General features: G+C 35.7%; 2 protein-coding genes across 3 annotated transcripts; both read right to left on the bottom strand.

Annotated features, from left to right (window-relative positions):
• Positions 1 to 273: 273 nt before the first annotated feature.
• Positions 274 to 10,954, bottom strand: LOC106672643. 2 transcript variants are annotated; one of them, XM_024228341.1, is made up of 7 exons: positions 10,680 to 10,954; positions 7,743 to 7,886; positions 7,527 to 7,641; positions 7,403 to 7,461; positions 7,234 to 7,342; positions 5,451 to 5,557; positions 274 to 3,447 (listed from the first exon to the last, which is right to left on the bottom strand). In XM_024228341.1, the coding sequence occupies exons 1-7, from the start codon at positions 10,750 to 10,752 to the stop codon at positions 3,287 to 3,289; spliced, it is 768 nt and encodes a 255-aa protein (XP_024084109.1). In that variant the 5' UTR covers positions 10,753 to 10,954; the 3' UTR covers positions 274 to 3,286. The 2 variants fall into 2 exon arrangements, with proteins under 2 accessions (XP_024084109.1, XP_014259910.1); XM_014404424.2 differs by having other exon boundaries at positions 5,451 to 5,566; positions 10,680 to 10,953.
• Positions 10,955 to 15,656: 4,702 nt separating this feature from the next.
• On the bottom strand, positions 15,657 to 20,911 carry LOC106674108 (S-adenosylmethionine sensor upstream of mTORC1). Its single transcript, XM_014406623.2, has 4 exons — positions 20,607 to 20,911; positions 17,634 to 17,829; positions 17,194 to 17,569; positions 15,657 to 17,135 (listed from the first exon to the last, which is right to left on the bottom strand). The coding sequence occupies exons 3-4, from the start codon at positions 17,317 to 17,319 to the stop codon at positions 16,314 to 16,316; spliced, it is 948 nt and encodes a 315-aa protein (XP_014262109.1). The 5' UTR covers positions 17,320 to 17,569; positions 17,634 to 17,829; positions 20,607 to 20,911; the 3' UTR covers positions 15,657 to 16,313.
• Positions 20,912 to 22,978: the final 2,067 nt, after the last annotated feature.

The raw sequence follows: 22,978 nt of genomic DNA on the forward strand, positions 1-22,978 counted from the left end.
TGTAGTGCTGTTGAATATTTCCGTGCTCGTCCAACAGCACCATTTTTAAGTTCTGCAAATTCTTTGCCATCACTCGGCGACTGTTTATCCTTTTTGCCAATTCATCCCAAAGGTGTTCGATAGGGTTTAAGTAAGGATTACATGGTGGCCACTCCAAATATTGAACAACAAAACATAAAAATTATAACGATTGTAAGTATACACTAAAAATAAACAAAGGTGACCACATTTTTTGACTTTCGGTGTAGTTTGAAATAAAAAACAAAATAGTTCAGTGAACTGTTTTTTGTCTTTGAGTATATATATTCAAATTATTACAAACCACACGACACTGCTTGACGAAAATCTAGACAGTGGGACCTGAGTTGTAACATGTTGCAAGAGGCATCAGGCAAATGTGCACAGGAGAAATACCGTCCTATCGAAAAATGGGCATCAGATTGGTGTTGGGTCATGTGTTCCCTGATTAATTTTCAAAGCTACGAAGTACCATTGCAAAGCGTTCAAACTTGAATCAGGAGAAGGAAGAGCGATGAGAGTTGCTGTAGTTACAGGGTGAAGTCACTTATCAAGTCGCTGAGTGGTGGTAAAGACAAAATTCAAAATAGTGCGAAAATCGTTTAAGGATTAGTATCAGAATGGTAGAGATTTAAGATTAACTCTTTTGATCGTGAGCTGAGCCCCCATCTCTAGTTTCAACACCCTTTGAACGTAAACGGTTCTAGAAAAAAAATCAAAATATCAAATAGATATAATGAAAATTATTTGATATGTGTTTAATTAGGGAATACAGTAGATATTTATCACATCGTTAAGTACAGGCCCTTACATGAATAAAAACACTTTTATTTTTCTTTAAGAAGAATATTATTAGCTCTGGGCCCACAAGCTAGTTAGTTTGTACCTTCTGGTTGAACAAAAGAAAGAAAATGTAAATAATATACGATTCTTTGTATGACTGATATGGGTTCAGTTTTGAAACTACCATAAAAAAGAACAAAAATTTGATCTCAGTTGATCTCCATTACAACACATTTCCTCTTACTTTATATTGGACAGAATGCCACTAGGGTGGAGAGAATAAATCCTAATTTACATTCACAGGTATACTATATCTACAGGGTGAGTTTAACTTCTGTGGTAAAAAACCCCATGACATTTAAACTTTTATTTTTTGTCTTCGAAAAAGATTGATCTGCTCTCCATGATAATGGGATACGAACTATTTCAAAGTTCGGGGTTTTATGTCCCTCAAGCACTGAAGCTTTCTGGCTTACTGTACTTTGCTGGTACTTAGTTCAGTGCATTCAACTGGATCCTTCTCTTAAAAAGTGCTAGGTCAGTGACTGCCATTCCTTTTCCAAGTTATGTCTCCATTGAGTGGTTGCTTCGCATTCAAAGATGATTTGGCAGTTTGTTCCTCTTTGTTGCATAACCTACAAATCTGGTCATCATTGAATATACCCATGTTGTGTACATGTTTTCTCAGATCCTATCACTGCTTTGAGTTTAGCCCTTTGTAACTTAGCAGTGAGTTTGCCAGTCTTGATAAGGGTTGGTTGTTTTAACATAACCTTACTGTATCTAGCACCTCTAGATTTCACCCACTTTTCGTTTTTTATTTTTGTAATGCGGCTTTTCTTTCTATCCTAGGTAAATGTCTCCATTTAGAGGTTGCTTCGCATTCAAAAATGATTTGGCAGTTTCTTCCTCCTTGTTGCATAAACTACAAATCTTGTCATCATTGAATATACCCATGTTGTGTACATGTTTTCTCAGGTTCTATCACTGCTTTGAGTTTAGCCCTTTCTAACCTAGCAGTGAATTAGCCAGTCTTGATGAGGGTTGGTTGTTTTAACATAACCTTACTGTATCTAGCTCCTCTAGATTTTATCCACTTCTCCTTTTTTTTATGTGGGTTTTCTTTCTATCCTAGGTAATGTCTCCATTGAGTAGTTTCTTCATATCCAAAAATGATTTGGCAGTTTCTTTCTCCTTATTGCATAACCTACAAATGTAGTCATCATTGAATATACCCACGTTGTGTACATGTTTTCTCAGATCCTATCACTTCTTTGAGTTTAGCCCTTTCTTACTTAGCAGTGTTTACTATGTCATGCTAGAGTTTATATTCCTCTTTTCTTTTTCCCCTTTTTTTTAAAATTCTGTTTTTGTCATCTCTAGAATAGGTTAAGGGCCTTTTTGTTACCCAAAATTCCTCTGAGTCCTGATACCCTCATGTTGTGTTTCTCCAGGTTTTGGAAATTTTGGATGCATTCATTAACTAATTTTGATTTTCTTTTGGTTTTACATGCTAATATTTTAATAGCTGCTTGGCTATCCGACAAGATATTCCAAGTGTTGATGGCATATATTTTAGCTTGAAAAACAGCAGTATATGCATCAATGTACTTTTATTTAAAGGCTGTTTGATGCTGAATTCAACGGAGCAAATGGGTTTTAATTTGTGACCGAAAAAAGAAAAAATATTGAACATTGTTTCTGAGAAAAACTAAATCTTCTCCAACGTCTTCAACCAAGAATCAATTTATTTATAATTTCAATGGATAATTAATTGTCAATAAATAAAACAATAAAAAAATATAGGGGTGAATGGAGTTAAATTCACCCTGAAGGTATGTTTCATTGCTCGAACGGTGGATTTAGTAAGGGAGTAAAATTTATACACCTACAACAATTATCCTTGAGCTAAACATTAAACGTACATTTTAAAACACAGATTTGTTAACGATGAAAATTGTTGGTACTATTTTCCTTTCACTCTTGCCTTACCATTTCAATAGTGAAATCAACATGCTAAACAATCACTAAATGTTATTTCGAATACTGGTAAAGGTCCTTATTGTCTCAAAATATTTTATTGTACATTTGAGTCTTTCCTTTTCTAAATTTGACCTTTCAGAGTAGTTTGAACTAGTTCTTTAAATAACACGAAAAACCTTTATTTATTTATTTATTTTTTTAATAAAAAAGTACTCTATTTTAAAAGTAAAAATATATTTTTGGGTATTTCATATTCTTTCTGGAAAATCTAAAGTTTTGAAAATAAATGTAAAGAAATATTACTTCTTTTATAAAGTTCTAAAAATCGATCCAACTTCATAAATACCTTGTCAGAAATATATTAGCCTAAAATTTAAAATAAAAAAAACTTTCAGTTTCATTAGAACAAAAAAACATCAAGATTTGAACCTGCATCTAAGATATGTTGAAGCTTAAATTAAAAAAAGTCAAAGAAATTTATACAATCTGAAATGTAGATAGATCACAGTTGAGCATGATCCAAAGGAGGAGTTGTAGGGGGTGGTTGATAGCTGCTCAGGACAACTTTGTGCTTAAGGGCCTCTTCGTACGGCGGCGGTCCAGCTGGAAGAAGTAAGCAACGAGTGAAAGCCCTGGAATCGACTCCGTTCACCGGGCCAAAAACTGAAACGATCGATACAAAACTTTGTTAGCATTTTATATAATTTTTAAAATTATTATTTAAACTTGCAGCTTTAGTTAGAATAAATAAACTTGGTAATTCATCGTATGAAACACGATGAAATGAAACGTGATGGGACATGCCACCCACTGGTGAAACACCTTCACACTGCTCACACATGCATATCACTGAAGCAAATCCCTAGGTCATTGTCTATTCAGACAACTTGTTGGATTTCCAGGTAGGTTTTTATTAGTTTTAAAGTAATTAATTAATTTTATTGTGGTAGATACCAGGAACCCGTGAGCACTTTAGAAATTTACAGCTTATTCAACTCCTTCCTGGCTCCATTTTTGGTAGCTCGCAACACGTGAGTGAATTGAGCCCCCGGTATTCTTCCATCTAAGAAACTTATTTTCGAAGGGGATCCCGGAGCGGCCCATTTATTTGGGGACCGCGGTAGCCGAGTGGTTAGCATGAGAGACTCTCACGCCGCGGTCGTGGGTCCGCGGTCGTGGGTTCGATTCCCACCGTCGTCTCTGGCCCTTTTTTCCCGATAACCCCCAATTTGAAAAAAAAAAAAAAAACAACCATGACCGCAGGGTCTACGTGCCGAGTTTTGACGCCCTTAAACGGTTAGAGTGGAAACTTGTACGACTGGATTTGTTGCCCAGAAAGGTTATTGTGTTATTCTGATGTTTTTGTTGTGAATGAATAGAATATTGCTTCCACTCTGTAGATCCATTTAGGATAAATGAGACCCCCCCCCCAAAAAAAAAGGGGTAAGTCGTTAAAGTTTAGGTGGGATCGTTTGGTCAAGTAGTCTCAGCAAGAGTTTATAACAGCGGTTCATGTTTTGTCGTTTCAAGCAAGTGGGTCGATTGAACGTCAGATTTTTATCAATGTATAGTCACAGATATCGTACTATGGCACTGTGACTTTCTTAGTGCGAAAAAAGCTTTCGTTCACTTTGATTTGTGACACTAGTCTTCTAATAGAGTGAGGTGTCTTTGCAGGTAGGAGGTTAGAACGAATAGGTTGGAGTGAGAAGAGAGGATAGGAATTTCGGCGAACGTGGCATGGCTGTGGGAAAGTAGTTTAGTGACTGGGAGTTGTGGCCCTGAAAAAATGCCGATGTTGAGTCGAGATGCCGTGACGATGGTATGACACCGAGACCGTGCGAGTGGCGCCGTTGGTTGTGGTGTTTGACAGAGTAAACCGTTGGCTGAGGTCCGGGGGCCGTTAGTCGGTTGACTCCACAGAGGCCGAAGGTACTGGAGTGCAGCAATAGCCGAGGGGCAACAGTTGGCGTCTATAGCCAAGTCGGTTGTTTAGAAAGCGAGATCAGGCTAATGCTGCGAGTACTCTTGCTGTCGCCAACGGTGTTCCATGTAGTGCTCGTCGGGCTAACGAGTTTGGTGTCGTCGATTATTAGTGATGTATGAGGCCTTCAAAGGTCCAAGGCTGCCTGTTCCTATGTCCGTTTCCAGGCTTACACAGGATGATGTATGAGACCTCGTCGGCTGACGAGTCTGCCGTTACATTAGTGATGGTTGAGATCTCATCGGGCTGACGAGTCTGGTTCCAGCAGGGCAGTGCCTCTGCTTATATAGGGAAGAGCTCTATTCTTATTGGCTGCAAAGTGGAAGGCGAGGACATTCCATAAGTCGTAGTATCTAGTGGCCACTACAGTAGTAATGTCAGCAGTTTGTATGTAAATAGGATTGGACCATGCTTCCTTGGAGGATTCCATTTTACTGGAGTGTAAATGGAAAGGGATGTTCCCTGACACATACTGCAATGTCTGACTGGTAGGATCGAAGGATAAGATAAAAGGAACTGGAAAAATCTTCTCGAGCTTTCCTAGTAAACCGGGGTGCCACAAACGTCTAGGCAGACACCCAAGCAGTAATGTTTTCGCTCAAGATAAGCGGTAATAGCGCATCTGTTGCACAGTGTGAAGTGAGCAAGACCCATTTTATACTAAGAAAAAAAAAATACTCACCCCTGTAAGATGCGACCCACGTCGTGGACTGCGACGGCCCGACAACCGGGAGCTGCCCGTCTCCTATAGCTCTTGGGACCGTGTGTCCTCTCCTCCGCCTTCTCCAACTTTTCCCACTAAATTCGATAAACTTTTAATTCAAATAAATGAACAAACTAACGTGTTACTTGAAGACTGTAAAATTTCACCCAATATGGCTGGGTTCGATGTAAAGAAAAATTTTAACGATAGACATGTATGATCACGTTGACACTCATAGCCACGAGAGATCGAGTTAACTTTTTTTCAAACCGAATTATTTTTTAAAATCAATGTTAGTTCATACCATAAATTACAATTATAAAATTCCTCATGATGTTTGCAGTCAAGTACAATTATATGGTATACAGATGGCTCCAAGACAAGTGAAGAAACCGAGTGTCCCTACATGAGCAATCTATCTCAAGGTCTTTCAAGCTGAAATATATACTGTCAATGCTTGAGCCTTAGAGAATCTTAAAATGGTTGAACTGAGAAAAAAATATTTATAAGATAAGACGGCCAAGAAGCCCTAAAAGCATTAGCATGTTTCAAAATGAGGAAACATAACAACTGATAAGATTTTGGGTGCTAGGACGCAAAGGAGGTAATGAAAAGCAGACAAACTAACCAGAGGATGGTCGGCAACATATAGATCTAGAACCCGTCAGGGAATGACGAACGCTTCCCATATCATCGCATAATATTGTGAAAAGTCTTGTCTTCAACAGCCGCGACTTGGTATAATTAATAATTTGAACAGACTCGCCCAAAACTTTCTTAAAAGATCATTTGTTTAATAGCTAAAGCATGTCTGTGGAAAATCCAATGATTCCTGCAGCAAATTAAAAAACTTTCGTTTTCAATAAATGACAGGCAAAAAATCCCACCCTCTGGTCATATAATTTGATTTTTATATATATTTTTAGATATTATTCGTGAAGGCAATTTTCTCACTGACTAAGAGTGCGGTCAGGGGGTCAGGAGGTATTTCCGAATTTTTTGAGGTATCTTGTGGTGTGAGACAAGGATGTGTCCTAAGCCCTTTAATCTTTTCCTTATTCTTGGATGATCTCCCGTCTAGCTTGGATTGTCGAGTACACCACAGACCCACCAAACTAGGATAGATATCTCTTTGTGTGTTTTGGGTAGAATGAACGTATTTATTGGCGCGAAAGTGAGTGTATGGGTGGGTTGTGCAGAAATATCGAGTACTCCACAGACCCAACGATTTAGGTTAGTATTAGGCCATGAATCTTTTAGAGTGAATGGGCGAAGGCACTGTTGTAATATTAAATGCACCAGCGGCTCCGCATTTTTTTAATTTGTAAATACAGAATGATTGGTTACTGTTTGAGTGAATGTATTTATTAGTGCGATAGTAGNTATTACAAGGTTTTGCTCAAAATAAAACATTAAGAACAAAAGATGCGTTGCGATTGTGATAGTGATTATTGTGATAAACGCTGTGGACTGTACGCGACGTGTACTTGCATAGGATAGATGTGCACACCCCACCAAAACGTGGCAAGGCGTCGGGTAGCGTCGCATGGCGTAGCATCGGGTAAGTGTGTTTCTGGCTTAACTCAGCAACATGGAATACGAAAATTCACATAGACTTGCCAAGATGCCTATTCAGATTCATAATAATAAAGCAAGGGGGGAAACTTGCTAAAGTTCAAATAATGTAACTTTTTGATGTTATGTTTAATGTTATGTTTGTTTATGTTACTTAATAGATATATGTAGTTACAACTACTCTTACCAATTGTTGCAGAATAGTTTGAAACATAGCCATGCCGTTGCTCCGAGTGTCATCAAAATCACTGAAGGTATGATTACATCTCTTGTCGGATCGAATTTTTCACCAACATCTGCGAAAAAAGGAAACAATCGTTGAAAAGTTGAAAGAGGCAGATATATACTATGCTCACTTATGTAGGGGGTGTCTTGGTCGTAACACCGTTTCGAGACGATATCCCATATCTGCCCTCTGATGGTTAATTACATTTCCAAATAAATCAATTGTTAAAGATTGTGTATGAACTATTTCAATACCTTCTGCACATGCAAATCTTTTTCGTACCGCCGGCCATCTCTTTGAGACATATGAAGTTCAATTCCCTGTAATTACAGTCTGCATCCGTTTTGCATTCCTCGCCATAATGAGGAACTTGACAACAAAGATTCTTTTTTTTACCAATCATATTTTTTTAAAGGAAGATAGAAGCTGACTTTTAATCTAGGGGTTTAAAGAGTGTTTTAAGTACTCACTGTAACAAGGCGGATAGATTCTGCCGTGGATATCACACATGCACCTTTGGTTGTAGCAAATCGCGCCCAAGTAGTTTTGGCAATCTTGGGGCGACAAGCAGAAGAACTCGGCATAGCTGTTCACACCCGAGCCGTAATTTTGCCCTGAAACAAAAAATAATAAACAATTTTAGAAAACGGCGGTGTCTAAGGCTCCGATGACTTGGATAAGAAGTTTTCCTCCATGGACGTTAAATTGGGAAATTCGTTGTCCACAATAGCTAATATAAGAGCCTCAGGGCTACTCTTTAAGCCCATTCCTTCGATTACCTTCCTAGGAAAAGAACCTACCGGCATTCTAGAATGCACCAATCCTTAGCAAATGCAATAGGAAACATATAAACTCAAGCAAATTCGGTGGAAAACTGGAGAGTAAAATGAATATAAGTAAATCTGAAAATAAAAAATTCAAATCATGGACAATACAACCTTGATAATAAGCCGAAAAATAATATTAACTTAGGGACCACTAAGACAATGCCCGAGGAGGATTATTATCCCAATGGGTTGGTCCATTGCGGTGTGTAGGTCACAAGTAATTTTAGCTAAGCCGGATTGGAGGAGGTTAAGAAAATGTTAATTTTCTAGATACTTGGTGAGATGACATTAAACTAACTTTTCAAAGGGTTTTGACAGGTTAGACAGGATTGATATGGGTCCGTAATCATTAGGGTAAGTTGGGTTGGGAATCTCATTGGGCTTTTTTTCTTTTAGTTATAGATAGTAGTGTTGGCAGTATGACTGGGAGGCATAGTTTTAACAAATTTTATCGAGAAACCTTCAGGTCCTAAGCCTTAGTTGATATTGCTTTAGAATAATCCACGTGTCCATCAGGTCAACAAACCATTCTTGGAAACATTAACAAAAATATTGTTTTAAGAGAAGAAACTATATAATTCCAGTCCGATTTGATGATCTGATCAGAGATGATGATCAAAGTCGGGTCAAACTGTTGACAAAATTATGCTAACATCTCCGCACTGTCTTTTTCAATATTGGATTTTGATGTTGCGTTAGAATGATCCACGTGTCCATCAGGTCAACTAACCATGCTTTGGACATACAAAAGGATTGTTTTAAGAGAAATTTGATGATCTGATCTGAGTCGGATCAAACTGGTGACAAAATTATGCTAACATCTCCGCACTGACTTTTTCAATATGGGATATTGATATTGCGTTAGAACAATCCACGTGTTCATCAGGTCAACAAACCATGCTCTGGACATTAAGAAAAGGATTGTTTTAAGAGGAATTTGATGATCTGAGTCGGGTCAAACTGCTGATAAAATTATGCTAAACTCTTCACTATACGTTTTTCAATATGGGATTTTGATGTTGCGTTAGGATAATCCACGTGTCCATCAGGTCAACAAACCATGCTTTGGACATTAACAAAAAAGATTGTTTTAAGAGAAATACGTCTATATAATTCCAGCCCGATTTGATGATCTGAGTCGGGTCAAACTGCTGACAAAATTATGCTAAAGCTTTCACTCTCCGTTTTTCAATATGGGATTTTGATGTTGCGTTAAGATAATCCACGTGTCCATCAGGTCAACAAACCATGCTTTGGACATTAAGAAAAGGATTCTTTTAAGAGGAATTTGATAATCTGAGTCGGGTCAAACTGCTGACAAAATTATGCTAACATCTTCACACTGAGTTTTTCAATATGGGATTTTGATATTGCATTAGAACAATCCACGTGTCCATCAGGTCAACAAACCATGCTTTGGACATTAAGAAAAGGATTCTTTTAAGAGAAATTTGATGATCTCATCAGTGATGATGATCTGAGTCGGGTCAAACTGCTGACAAAATTATGCTAAAGTCTTCACTCTTACGTTTTTCAATATGGAATTTTGATATTGCGTTAGGATAATCCTCGTTCCATCAGGTCAACAACCCATTCTTGAAAACATTAACAAAAGTATTGTTTTAAGAGAAGAAAGTCTACATAATTCCAGTCCGATTTGATGATCTGATCAGTGATGATGATCTGAGTCGAGTCAAACTGCTGACAAAATTATGCTAAAGTCTTCACTCTACGTTTTTCAATATGGGATTTTGATATTGCGTTAGGATAATCCACGTGTCCATCAGGTCAACAACCCATTCTTGGAAACATAAACAAAAATATTGTTTTAAGAGAAGAAAGTTTATACAATTCCAGTCCGATTTGATGATCTGATCAGTGATGATGATCTGAGTCGGGTTAAACTGCTGACAAAATTATGCTAAAGTCTTCACTTTACGTTTTTGAATGTGGGATTCTGATGTTGCGTTAGGATAATCCACGTGTCCATGAGGTCAACAAACCATGGACATTAACAAAAAGATTGTTTTAAGAGAAATACGTCTATATAATTACTTCCAATCCAGTTTGATGATCTGAGTCGGTCAAACTGCTGACCAAATAATGCTAACATCTACACACTGACTTTTGCAACTGAAGGCGTCGTACTTTTATAGGTGTTATTAAACTTAATAAGCGAGCACAATATCTTGTGTCACTATGTATAATTTTATAATGCTTTTAAACTTAATAAAATACATTTCAATTAAAAATATATGTATATACATTACAATAGAATAAGATAACAGGATAAAAAACTCACGCTGTTTCGTATGCCGCTCCGAGTATACCTAGGTCAAGAAGAGACCAAAACAAATCGTAAGGTCAAGGGCTAGGCTGTATTTATTTATGTATTGAAGACAGAAGGCAATTCCTTTTTAAATCGTTTGTAAAACAAAGCATTAAACTATAGATTAAAGATTTTAAATTTCGAATCATAACTGTCAAATGAATAATTAATGACCGGTTGTTTGTGGTGTTGCTTAACTTTGTGACGGAGGGTCGATAGTTGACGGGGGGGAAGCATCTGTGGTAGCTTACCTGATGCCGTACATAGTGCGACTCCCAATTGAAAAAAGACCAAAGTTGTTCTTGATATGTGGTGAGAACACATGTCCTGGCCTCGAAGGGCCCCGTTACGTGGAGAGACTGCTTGGAGACACTCCGGCTCCCCTTTTATTGATCCGACTCACCCTCCAAGTTTGCCAACCAATCTGCACAGCATCCTGCCGGGCCGCACGCCTTGCTCGTCGGAATGGTGTGCTCCGTGTGCTCGATTGGTGCACAAATGCGATCAAATTTCATGAAGCGGAAAATTTACGTATAAGGTGTGCTGATTGAGAGAGGAGTCTAATCTATTTGAAATAAAAAGGCTATGACTTTCACACCATTTTCCTTGTAGGGTAGGGCTTTATAATACTAAAGTAATTACTTATTTATAATACTAAAGTAATAATCCGAAGTCTTCGTTTGTTCTTAGTTAAAATCACATCCATCAGCTTCAAATGGAGAGTTCAAGACTTTTAGCGAAATATTTTTTTCGTACAAACCTTGCATAATTAAATAATCACACTTGTTGCTATGTTTACTTTAATAATTAGTGTGATAGAAATGGCATTTTTAATTAGCATTTAGAGAGGCAAAGGAATTAGAATAAACAGTTAAACAGTCGACTTTACCAACGATGTAGCATTTTTCAATCAAATGAAACCTTTTTTCAACCAAATGAAACCTTTTTTTCAATCAAATGAAACCTTTTTCCTAGCAAATGAAACCTTTTTTCAGTCAAATGAAACCATTTTTCAATCAAATGAAACTTTTTTCAACCAAATGAAACTTTTTTCAATCAAATGAAACCTTTTTTCAACCAAATGAAACTTTTTTCAATCAAATGAAACCTTTTTTTCAATCAAATGAAACCTTTTTCCAAGCAAATGAACCTTTTTTTCAATCAAATGAAACCTTTTTCCAAGCAAATGAAACCTTTTTTCAATCATATGAAACTTTTTTTCAATCAATGAAACCTTTTTTCAATCCAATGAAATCTTTTTCCAAGCAAACGAAACCTTTTTTCAACCAAATGAAACTTTTTTTCAATCAAATGAAACCTTTTTCCAAGCAAATTAAACCTTTTTTCAACCAAATGAAATCTTTTTTCAAGCAAATAAAACCTTTTTTCAAGCAAATGAAACCATTTTTCAAGCAAATGAAACCTTTTTTCAAGCAAATGAAACCTAAAACCTAATGATAATAATTATGTAGAGGAATAAATAAATGACATTATAGTACTAACAATAATTTTTATGATGATTGAATATTAATATTACAATAATTGAGTCGTAAGGCTTAGGTACAAGAACATTTCTTGTGAAGATCCGTATTCATCAAACTTTTCTACATCTACCCCGTCGAAGTTGAATTAAGTAGGATAGAAAAGTGTTTTTGAGCGAGCCACAACTTTCTGTGATAGAAATTTAAAAAGATGGTTCCTACTCACAGTAAGTTTTTTCGCAACAATCCGGAAATCGAGCCTTTAGCTCATCATCAGGTTGAAGGGCATTTTCACGTTGGCGGGGGTATCAGCGGGTTCACTTTTGCAATTCATGTCGAGAGACTTGTTTGTAGAAACCTGATGATGAGCTAAAGGGCTCGAAATCCGGATTGTTGCGAAACAACTTACTGTGAGTAGGAACCATCTTTTTAAAAAGAATTGAACTCCACCCCACTCCATCATCATAAAAATTATTGTTAGTTCTATAATGTCATTTATTTATTCCTCTAAATAATTATTATCAATAGGTTTTAGGTTTCATTTGCTTGAAAAAAGATTTCATTTGCTTGAAAAAAGATTTCAATGGCCTGAAAAAAGATTTCATTTGCTTGAAAAAAGGTTTCATTTGCTTGAAAAAAGTTTCGTTTGGTTGAAAAAAGGTTTCATTTGCAATATTTTCCAGTAAATCGTCGTTAAAAAAAGAACGGGGACACTAATTTTTAGTGAGGATTATCTCCGGCTGCTTAAAAAGTGAATAGATCCATCTTAGGTTTATCTTTATACTCCACTTTGTGAACCATACTGTTAATTCATTCAGGTGTTGTTGTAACTGTTGAGTGTTAATTGAGGGGTCCGAATTGCGTGTAAGAATCGCTGTATCATCAGCGAATGCGTGTGTCGAAATATTAACATGTGTAGGAATATCTGCAGTGTATATGGAAAATAGAAAAGGGCCAAGTATGCTCCCTGAGGAACACCCGCCCTAATGCGTATATAAGGTGAGAATTCAGTTCCCTGACGGACTCGACAAAATCGATCCGACAGATAAGATCTCAGTATAAGATAGTACGAATGAGGGAGGATGTTCTCCAGTTTCCAAAGCAAGCCCGAGTGCCAGACTCGATCGAAGGCCTGTTCTAAACCAAGAAAAACACACAAACAATGTGTTTTTGTTCGGAGGGAAGAGGATATACTGTCAGCAACACGATGCAATTGGTGGGTTGTGGAGTGAAATGTGCGGAACCCAAACTGATGATCTGTTATAATATTAGAATTTTCAATTATTGGCAGTAATCGTCGGAGAAGTAGTTTTTCTAGTTATATTTTTTCTTTCCAAAAGGTAGATTGGGGATGAGGCCAGGAAGACAGAAACAACATTTATTTTCTTGTCGAGCTTTCGCCCCAATCTACCTTTTGGAAAGAAAAAAATATATTTAAACTGAGAAGGCTGATCAATCACCAAAGAAAGTTTTTCTAGTATTTTGGCAAGGATAGAAAGGAGACTGATGGGTCGATAGGAATTTTTTTAAATTCAAAAGCTAATCGTGGTGGACACCTGCGGTGTGTGTGTCATCATCAGTTCTGGAGTGGTCTCGCCTTCGACTCTGCAGCTAATTTCGCAAGCAGCCTCCCCCACTTCTGACTCGGCTACCCGACGACTGACGAGCTCTCGCCAGCTCTGTCAGACACGTCTCACCGATGGGATCTCATTGCACACCTTGAGTCTGGAGACTCGTCTACTCGACGAGCTGACGCCAAGCACAAATGAAGAACTGACAAGTCAGCAAAGGTACTCGGAAGCATTAGCGTTGATCTTGCCTTCTCAACACAGCCGATTTGGCAACTGGCCAACTGCTGCACTCGGCTACCTCCTGCACCAGAGTCCCTTCAACCGCTGCAGATTCAACCGACTCAGGGCCCCGGTCTCAGCCAACGGTCCTGGCCTCGATTTATCACCTCAACGCTACAATACAACACTGGCCCTTCTCAGAGCCACCAAATCTGCAGACAATACAACACCATACGTCTGTAATAAAAATAATAATAAACCTTTATTAGTACACTATTGAAATGAAGATTTGTTAACTTCACAAACTCAGCTTAGGATGAGGTTTAATTGTAAACTATACGAACAGGCAACAGCGTTTGAGATAGTAATCATTGCACTACACTTATAAAATTGTTGACATCCGCTTCTTTCCTTTACTTTGCAACTCTAAGCCAGTACCTCCACTAATTGCTTTATTTCCTCATCCCTTTTATATTTCGGCTGCCTTCTAATCCTTTTCTAATTTTGGTGCCCACTCGATTATCCTTTTGGTCCTTCTTCGACACGCTCGTTATAGAGCTTGCCCAGTTCCATTTCCTTTTAACTATCCTTTTAACTATGTCTGTAAAGCCGGTTTGATTTCTGGTCCGTGTAATCCTCTTGGGTCCATTCTTGGATATTCCCGAATTATTTCTGTTTCTGACCGTAGTTTTTTCCCCGCTAAAGCAGAGGAGTGTCAAAAACTGAAGTATCGCTGAAACGTATAATGAAGAGGACGGGAAACGAATTGATGAAAAGAAGTGCTTTTATATAAATCTAGGATGGTAGATGAGATTTTTCTGCTTGGGGATTTGTAAATATATATTTCTTTACTGCAGATGGCTTGAAAGTTTTGATAGCTGGGTAGAAAATAAGTGGAATATCAAGGGTTTTTCCTATGTACTGTGGATTGTGTGTACAGTGTTTACATCACGTTGAAGAGTAAATGTGTATTCAAAATTGGTTACGACTTAGGAATGAAATGTGATGTTATATTTTAGTATCTTTTTTTTTGTACAGGGGGTTTTATAACTGGTAAATCAATTTCACGTACTGCGACAAGCGGTAGGAATTGGATATGCAGCACCAAGAGATCGTGCCTCGATCTCTATCATCTCTGTTGGAGTACCCGTCCTGTACAATTTCCTTCCCTTACCTAACTCCTTATGAGAAGTCGTTCAATTTGTGTCGTATTCACGTTCTTGTCTTTACCTTTATATCATTTAAGAAAATGTGTATAAAAATTTTGGAGGGCGGGATATATAAGCCAAGTCTTAATTCTACCAAATAGATTAGTGTAACTCACTGATTACTTTTTCAAACCAGTAGTTCCGTTTTTCCGCGAAGTCGAACTTTTTGTTTACTTATTTTCTGCCCAATCATATAAACGGTTTATAAATCCTTTTATTTTCATTTTTATTTTACTCATTATTCCACATTCCACCAAATCTTTGCATTGTAAACTGCATATCCTATTTCCTCGAGCATATAGAATATTGAATGGGAACGTTTCTTGATGTGGCACTGATTCAGCTACTTGTGGTACAAGGGTTTCCCACGCAAATTAAACCATTTCCTTCTTAATCCTCCGCTGTTATCTGTAAGAGTGGTTCTTTCGGGTCTGACAAGAATCAGATTATTCCAACTTCTGAACTCTGGCGGTGGGAGTACCACATGGCAGTGGGCTTGGACCAATCCTTTATACCATAGATGTCTCCTAATTACACTTACCATTCTCCTTCCTTTATCGAGTCCTAAAGTTGGTTCAGAATGTTATATCAGATTGCTGAATGCTTCATAGAATAATGGGGAGCTGCTAAACCTTAAATAAAATAGTGAAATATTAATTTAAAAGAGACAAGGAAATTAAAACTGTTTTGAAAAACTACAGAATAAAACATTTAGGTTAGTTTATTGCTTTATTGCTATAATTAAATTCATTTAACAAGAATAAAAATACGTAAACACATTTACACCTTTGATGGTCAATCACAGTTTATATTCATTATTAATTTTATTTTATTAAATAACATTTTAATTGATTTAAAATGTTCAATTAAATTGCAACAGTGATCTACAGTATTTATAAAGTCCATAATTTTCCAATTGCATATTTATGCAAATAATGATTTATTCAACATTTAACTACCTAGAAATAGTATAACACAATACAAATTGTATAATTACAGCCTGATTGTTACAGGTAAATTTTATTACAAATTTTGGTTTAGTTCAAAAATATTGTTTTGCCTTGTCTGAATTTGGAAATCGATCCAAATACATAATGGGCATACCAGCTTAGGTTTAATTCATCGTCCTTCAAATTGAGAGTATTTAAACTGTGGTTTTAATGTATCAAGTTCTAATTTTCTTTAAATGTAATAAAGTCCATTTTTTAAATCTCCTGGGGGTTTTATTATTAATTTGGCACTTAAGCCACATTTAAGAGGGAGAAAAAATCAAACCATCTCTCAAGTAGAATTTTACATTGCTCGGAATACAGAATGAAACATTTAACCTGGAACAAAGTTAAAAAGTAGACCACTTTCCTTTATCACTACCAAACTAAAAGAGGACAAAATATTCAAAATTTAAGTCAATAATCCCCAGCTAAAAAGGAAAATGTTTCAGCCAATTTGTTATTGTCGGATTCACTTCGTTCATATTTGAATTCATGTTTTTCTTCCAGTTCTTCGTAAGTCGTCTCGTCTTGTGGTATCCTCAATAGCTCTTGAGGAGACTCAATAACCCCTTGGAGGTCGCACCAATGTCGAGGAACTAGAGGATTAATGCATTTCACAAAAATCATGCAATGCAAATGTTTCAACTTTTCATAAGTAATACGAAGAAAGCCTAAATGTGCGAGAGATTTTCTCCAGCTTTTCATTATTTTAGAATTTGCTGTTTCGTGTTTTGAATCAGGTGTGATGATTATGAGAAGACCACCGGGTGTCAATAATTTATAAGCCTTTTCACAGCATAAGTACCTTTGCTTTGCATCCGGAAGATACTCGAGTAATAGTGAAAAAACTACAACATGAAAATAACTTTCTGAAAGAAATGTACACTGATCTATATCAAGTTTTAAAAAATCACATTTCAAAACGTCTTCACACGCTGGGGCTAAATCTAAAGCAGTGACATCAAAAAATGGAAACTTTTTAAAAGGATTGTAACAACTTCCAACGTCAAGAAGTTTTATAACATTAACCTTATTTTTAGTTTCACACTCTGATTTCCTGTTGAAGAATTTCAGTTCCATTTTTATTTCTTTTTCACGAACTATGTCTTGGCCTTTTTCAAAAAAGTATAACTTACACTGTTCTCTAATCCAATAAACCCCATTCAATTTTGGATCTTGGCCGTTATTTTTCTCCCAATGTTTTGTAGCAAGATCTTTCATTGCTAAAGCATATTTCTAAAAATAAATTATTTTTAAGTTTAATATTGATAATGTATTAAAATAAAACATTTACCTCCAAAGTATCTTCATTTTTGCAATGCTGCTCCCAGGCCGCTTCTGCTCCTATTTTTCTAGCTATCAGTCTTAGGTTGATATGAACATTTTTTATGTAACCTGAAAGCTCTTGTTGATTTGACATCACTAAGAATTTTCAAAACTTCTTACAATACAGTTGACTCCTGTTAATTTGTCAAATGATAACTTTTGTATGCTTTATATGCTAAATCCAATTTTTTATTCAATTCTGTTCTGTTCTTTAACAAATTTTCTATTATATCAAGTTCCAGCTCTAATAACATTCCTGTTAAATGGCTGGCAATTTCTTTGGTGTACTGTTCACAAACTACTTGATAGAGTGTCTCACCCAGTTCCTCTTTCATTTCTTGTTGCTAAAATTGAACAAATTGTTGTACAAACAAATAAGTCCATCTCAAACAAAAACTATTTCCTTACGTGCATATAATCGGCATATTCTTTTTTTGATTTGTCCACTGCTTTCAAAAAGAGTTCATGATTAACTAATAGTTGTTTTATCGTAATTGTATCTAGCTCAAGAAGCATTCCTGTTATTTTGGAACAAAGGTCCGGTTCAACCAATGACACTTTGTCAAATAATTGTTCTCCTAGTTCCTCCTTTTCATTTGCATAACTAAAAATGAAATAAAAATAAAAATTAAAGACATAAGTAAGCCTAAAGCTAAAGGACATTGATACACACCAGTGATCTTCAAAACCCTCTAAATGTGAAAAATGTATTATAGTTTATGACTTTTCATGGGAGTTCGTTTACTTTGGGATATATATGCTATAAAAAAGGAACAGGGTTCCCCAAATGATCTTACAATAGACAAGAATACAAATTCTATAAGAATTTAAATGCGGATATGTTTTAATAGTAATATCTAGTTTGTATGTGAAGAGAAAAATAATTTTAAGAGGAATACAAGTTAAACTAAACTACTTAGAATGTGATCATTCCCAAATAGCACTTTGGGTGATTTTAACACTGAGAACAGTTTGAACTATAAAACACCAGACCTGGTGTTTAAAAAAAGTTCACATTCAATATTGTAAGTCTGAAATCTGATAACAGGTAAGAGAAATTTATTGATGCCTTGAGGGAACAGATATTATGAGGGAGGGCGATAAAAGAATACAATAAAAACAAAAATAGTGAGGATACAGATTAAAAGATCCAAAATGACCAAACTATAGGCTAAGCTAATTATTACAAAAGTCAAAAAGAAATACAACAGACCCACTAACCTGGCAGACCAAATCAGCAAGAAAAGGCAAACTAAAATGATCAGAGACTATCACTAACAGGCCTCACGTGAAAATTTCATAATTGAGGAAGGAAAGATTACAACATAAAATTTTTTTATGTCAATAACTAGAAATGTCAAGTAGTAGTACAAAAGACCTACCAATGATGATGGCGAGAAACCAAAACATTTCTGGCAGACAACTCAGTGAAAAAAGGCAAACTAAAACCGTCACTAACAAACCTCATATGAAAATCTTAATTGAAGTAGAAAAGTACAACAAAACATTGTTTTATGTTAGTTATTACAAATGTCATATTTACTTTTACTTTTAGTATTTCCATTTACTTTATTTTGGTTTATTTTATTGAATTATGTGCATTATAGGTAATCATAAATAAGTGATGTATGTATTTGCAAGTTATATTAGTGCTATTATCCTTCAATTCTGTTTTATTATTACATTACTGAAGTTTGTCATGTAAATTTTGAAGAAGGTAAATATTAATTTTGTATAAATACTTATTGCACAACAGAGAGATTTAAGTTTTTAAGGTAGACTTCCTCAGGCCGTTTTAAACCATAAGAAATGCTTTTTTTTCTTCGAACCCAGGGCCTTACAGTGATGAGCGCAGTGTCAACGTCTAAACCTTTGCGGCTACTGACACACCTTTTCTTGTATTGTAACACATATTTCTGACTTGTAAAGTTTGTACATACATTAAAGAATACAGACATATATAGTATTACAAATACCATCCTCCTAATACTAGTATAAAGATGGCGAGAAGCCAAAAAATGACTGGCACACCATAACAGCATAAAAAGGCAAATTAAAATGATCGGAATCCATCAATGGACCTCGAGCAGAAATGTCAAAATTTAGTAATGAAAAATTACAAAAAAAAAAAAAAGTTTTTATGTTAGTTAGACATATACATTTCATAGACAAATGTCATGAAAATACCTTATTCCATGTACCAGTACCATAGATGTTCTGCTGAAGATAGTGAGAACATAAACATAGCAATACTGACTAAAATTAATCCATATTTGTTTAGTGGTTACAGGTTGATAATTGCACAGCTCCAATGAGTCAATCTCACAGCCTAAGGGTTAATTAAATATGCAGAGAAAATTGGCCCAAATAATATTGAAAACTTCCGACCGTGTCGTTATAAATCCACATCTCTCTTGGGATGCACATTGTCAATTTGTAGCATCTAAACTTAGCAAAAAATTATTTTTACTAAGAAGTCTCAAATGTAATGTATCTCAAAGAGTTTTCATTAATGTTTATTTCTCTTGTTTCCAATCGTGTATTGTCTATGCCTTATTGGTCTGGCATCACTCTAGTTATGCCAAACTAATCTTCAAAAAACAACATAAAGCTATAAGAATTTTAGGGAATTTGAAGTATATAGGGAATGTTGCAGAGAAACATTTACTAAATTAAGCATATCTTATAATGTGTAATGTATTGTTATAAACAAAGTGAGACTTAAAAAAAAAAAAATTCAATTCTGTACATAAACACTATATGAGAAACTGTAGTAAAAAAGTTCCAGAACGGCTGAACCTTAAAAATTGTGAAAACTCCTGTAAATATTGGGCTATAAATTTTTTTAATAATCTACCAGATGATGACAAACTGTTAACTGAAAAAAAATTTAAAGATTATTCAAAAATCGTGAGATGCGGTCACTAATCACCACACATTTCCACACAGGAAAAAATTTAAACTTAAAGTAACAAAATTCCTCACTGTTAATGCCTTTTATGACTTTGAGGAGTTTTTTTTTCATGTGTTAATAGCCGGATAAAAATGAAATAATTTATACTATTCTTGAGGAATTAATGGCAAAACTTGTATTTTGTGTACTTAACACAATACAACTTTTATATCTTTGTGTCATTGAAGTGGGCTACCACAATCATAAAAGCGATATGTTGGTTATTGATGACATTTATGATAGGCCACTGGTGAAACCGGTGTTATCAGTTATGTTGTATAAGATGATTAATTTGTAATGGAGTTTGGCTTTAAGAATAGTTTTATTTGTAAACTAAAGTACTTTTTCATGATTATTGATTATATAGTACAAAAATCATCATCAAAATATCTTTATTTCAGAGACAAATCAGGAGAAATAAGACTCACGCGTTGGACTTGTTGACAGTGTCGTACAGAGCCTGGTCGTCCTGGAGAAGCCGGATGATGTCCTTGTTTTGGAGGTTGTTGGCGATTTCCAGGAGGATCTCCTTGGCGAGCAGCTTCGTCGAGCAGAGAGGCGTGACTTTAGCCAAAAGATTGTCCAGCAAGACTTTCCTGCTGTCTAACACAGGAAGCTCCATCCCAAGACGCGACCACGCATCTTAACATCCATCGGCCTTTGTTTAGGCGAAGTGATAAAAACGTATTTAAAACTCAATAACCTTTCGAATAGCGAGACGCCACTGCCATTGAGATCGAAACACCAACCGAACAAAATAAGTTTCCCAATAAAAAAAAACATTGATTTTTACATTTATACATAAAAACGTTAATCGATTGTACAAAAAAACTAAAAATTTGTTTAGTTATGATGTGTTTTAGCGTACAGTAAAATTTGGTAGAAAATCCGGACGGGGCGCCCATTCTCATAATGGAAAGCAGTCAGTATAATTTGACAATGGGGTATTCAATATTCCACCAACAACCCTCTCACATTACATATTCACACCAATAAATACATTCACACTCAACCCAGCTTGGACACAAAACTATCATTAATACAATAAAAAAAACCTGTTTCCTTAAAGAATCGGAACGAGGGATCCAGATACCGTCGTGCTCAAGCACAATTTTCATATCTGGTGGCGTTCCTACGCGCTCTCTATACGGAACCAAGGAATCGCTACCTTCAATTATGTGGGATACATCGAGCAACCTTTTTCTGCGTACCTTTATGCGGGATTTGGTCCATAAGTAAGTGTTCATGTATCGCATGGCGTATTATTAATTGAGTGAGGTCTAATGAATAATATTATATCTCATAATTTGAAAAAAAAATTGTACTCTTTCTTGAATTCTCTTACACACTGAAACAAAACCATTTCACGATTTTCTTGTAACAAAGCGTAACAATGTTCAATTTTATAGTTGATCTATTTCCGCTTTTTCAATTTTTAATATATTTTATAAATGTACAATTTAAGTAATTACTTGAAAAAATGCATATCAACTCTTAACAATTTTTCGTTCTCTTTATAATTCGAATTATTTTTGTGGTCCCTTTGGTTTCGATTTATGATTAATTATCAATAGTCGACTGTATATAAATAAATGAACAGAATTGAATGATATTAATTGCATTTGGTCATATTAAATATTTACTATTATTTATTTACTATTAAATATTATTTTTGTTTTGGATTACATTGTATTGCGGTGTTTAATGACCGTTAGTTAATAATTATTCGGAGATCGTGGAATGCGGTCTGGTGTGACGTAAGCTATAGCATAGCCTGAAGATGATCTCAATAAAGATCGAAACGTTGGTACGATAAAGAAAATGTTTTTCTAAAACCTACGTCACACCAGACCCCCATCTCACGATCTCCGAATAATCATTGTATTAAATTGTAATTACAGTTGTATTCAGCGTTAAATTCATTGCAATGCTCATGTAGATAGATATAGATTTTGGCGATTTTATTTGGCATGTATATGAAGAACAAATCCCCCATCCTGGAGCATGCAATTGTCCATGAGAAAAGATGTAATTAATAAATTAAAACTTAATAATTACTTTTTTTAAATTAAGGATATAATTTATTTTCATTTTTGGTTTTACTTTTATTTTTTAAAATGATAATTTTCATTTTAATCTGGATATAATTTTTAATATAAATTTTTCGGGGGTTGGAATGATTAGGAAAGAGGAAACTGTAAAAGGGGAAATTTTTCGATGTCGTTTGACGGCGGCCGGCTGGCAACCCTGGTCGGGCCACCGTGCTGCGACCTGGGACGGTTTAGTCATTCGCTCCTTTGCCAGATAGCAGAGTACAATATTTATAAAATGGCTAAACAAGTGTGTGTTGTCCTTAGCTAGTGATGTGAAGTTTCTGTGATAATCCGAGTGGTTTTTTTTTTAAAAACGTTAATCCTGCCATGTCCGAGTTCAACATTGACGTGTCGAAGCTGCCCGAAGACGTGAGGGAGAAGCTGGCAGAGCTCGACTTGGAATTGTCAGAAGGTAAATCCGTTTGATATTCACCAACCGAATGATGATCGGCCCGATCCCCGGTTTCACCCGCCTTCAAGAAAAAAAAACTTTTTTCTCCAAAAGTTTAAAAGTTTCCTTTCTTTAAATAAAAAAAGAAAAAGAAAAATTCCACCTCGACTCACACATAAACAAATATCGTTGAAAAACCGGTTCCTCCAAGAAGAGAAGAAAACCCGGGAGAAATCGTGGAAAATTCGGCCTTGACCGTGGTCTCTTCTCGGAAAACGATTTCAAACCAAGAAAACTTTTCTCATAATTTATATGC

Source organism: Cimex lectularius, unplaced genomic scaffold (genome assembly GCF_000648675.2).
Source record: "Cimex lectularius strain Harlan isolate CLEC.00 unplaced genomic scaffold, Clec_2.1 scaffold44, whole genome shotgun sequence".
In the NCBI taxonomy this organism is placed as follows: Eukaryota; Metazoa; Arthropoda; class Insecta; order Hemiptera; family Cimicidae; genus Cimex; species Cimex lectularius.

Excerpts from the sequence above, each read along its gene's own strand:
- LOC106672643 (XM_014404424.2), bottom strand. The coding sequence starts at position 10,752 with ATGTGTTCTCACCACATATCAAGAACAACTTTGGTCTTTTTTCAATTG. Across the intron at positions 7,642-7,742 it reads AATCTATCCGCCTTGTTACA|TTCCTCATTATGGCGAGGAA; the intron begins GTGAGTACTTAA and ends TTTGTTGTCAAG. Across the intron at positions 7,462-7,526 it reads AAGATTTGCATGTGCAGAAG|AGGGCAGATATGGGATATCG; the intron begins GTATTGAAATAG and ends ATTAACCATCAG.
- LOC106674108 (XM_014406623.2), bottom strand. The coding sequence starts at position 17,319 with ATGTCAAATCAACAAGAGCTTTCAGGTTACATAAAAAATGTTCATATC. Across the intron at positions 17,136-17,193 it reads AAAATGAAGATACTTTGGAG|AAATATGCTTTAGCAATGAA; the intron begins GTAAATGTTTTA and ends ATTTATTTTTAG.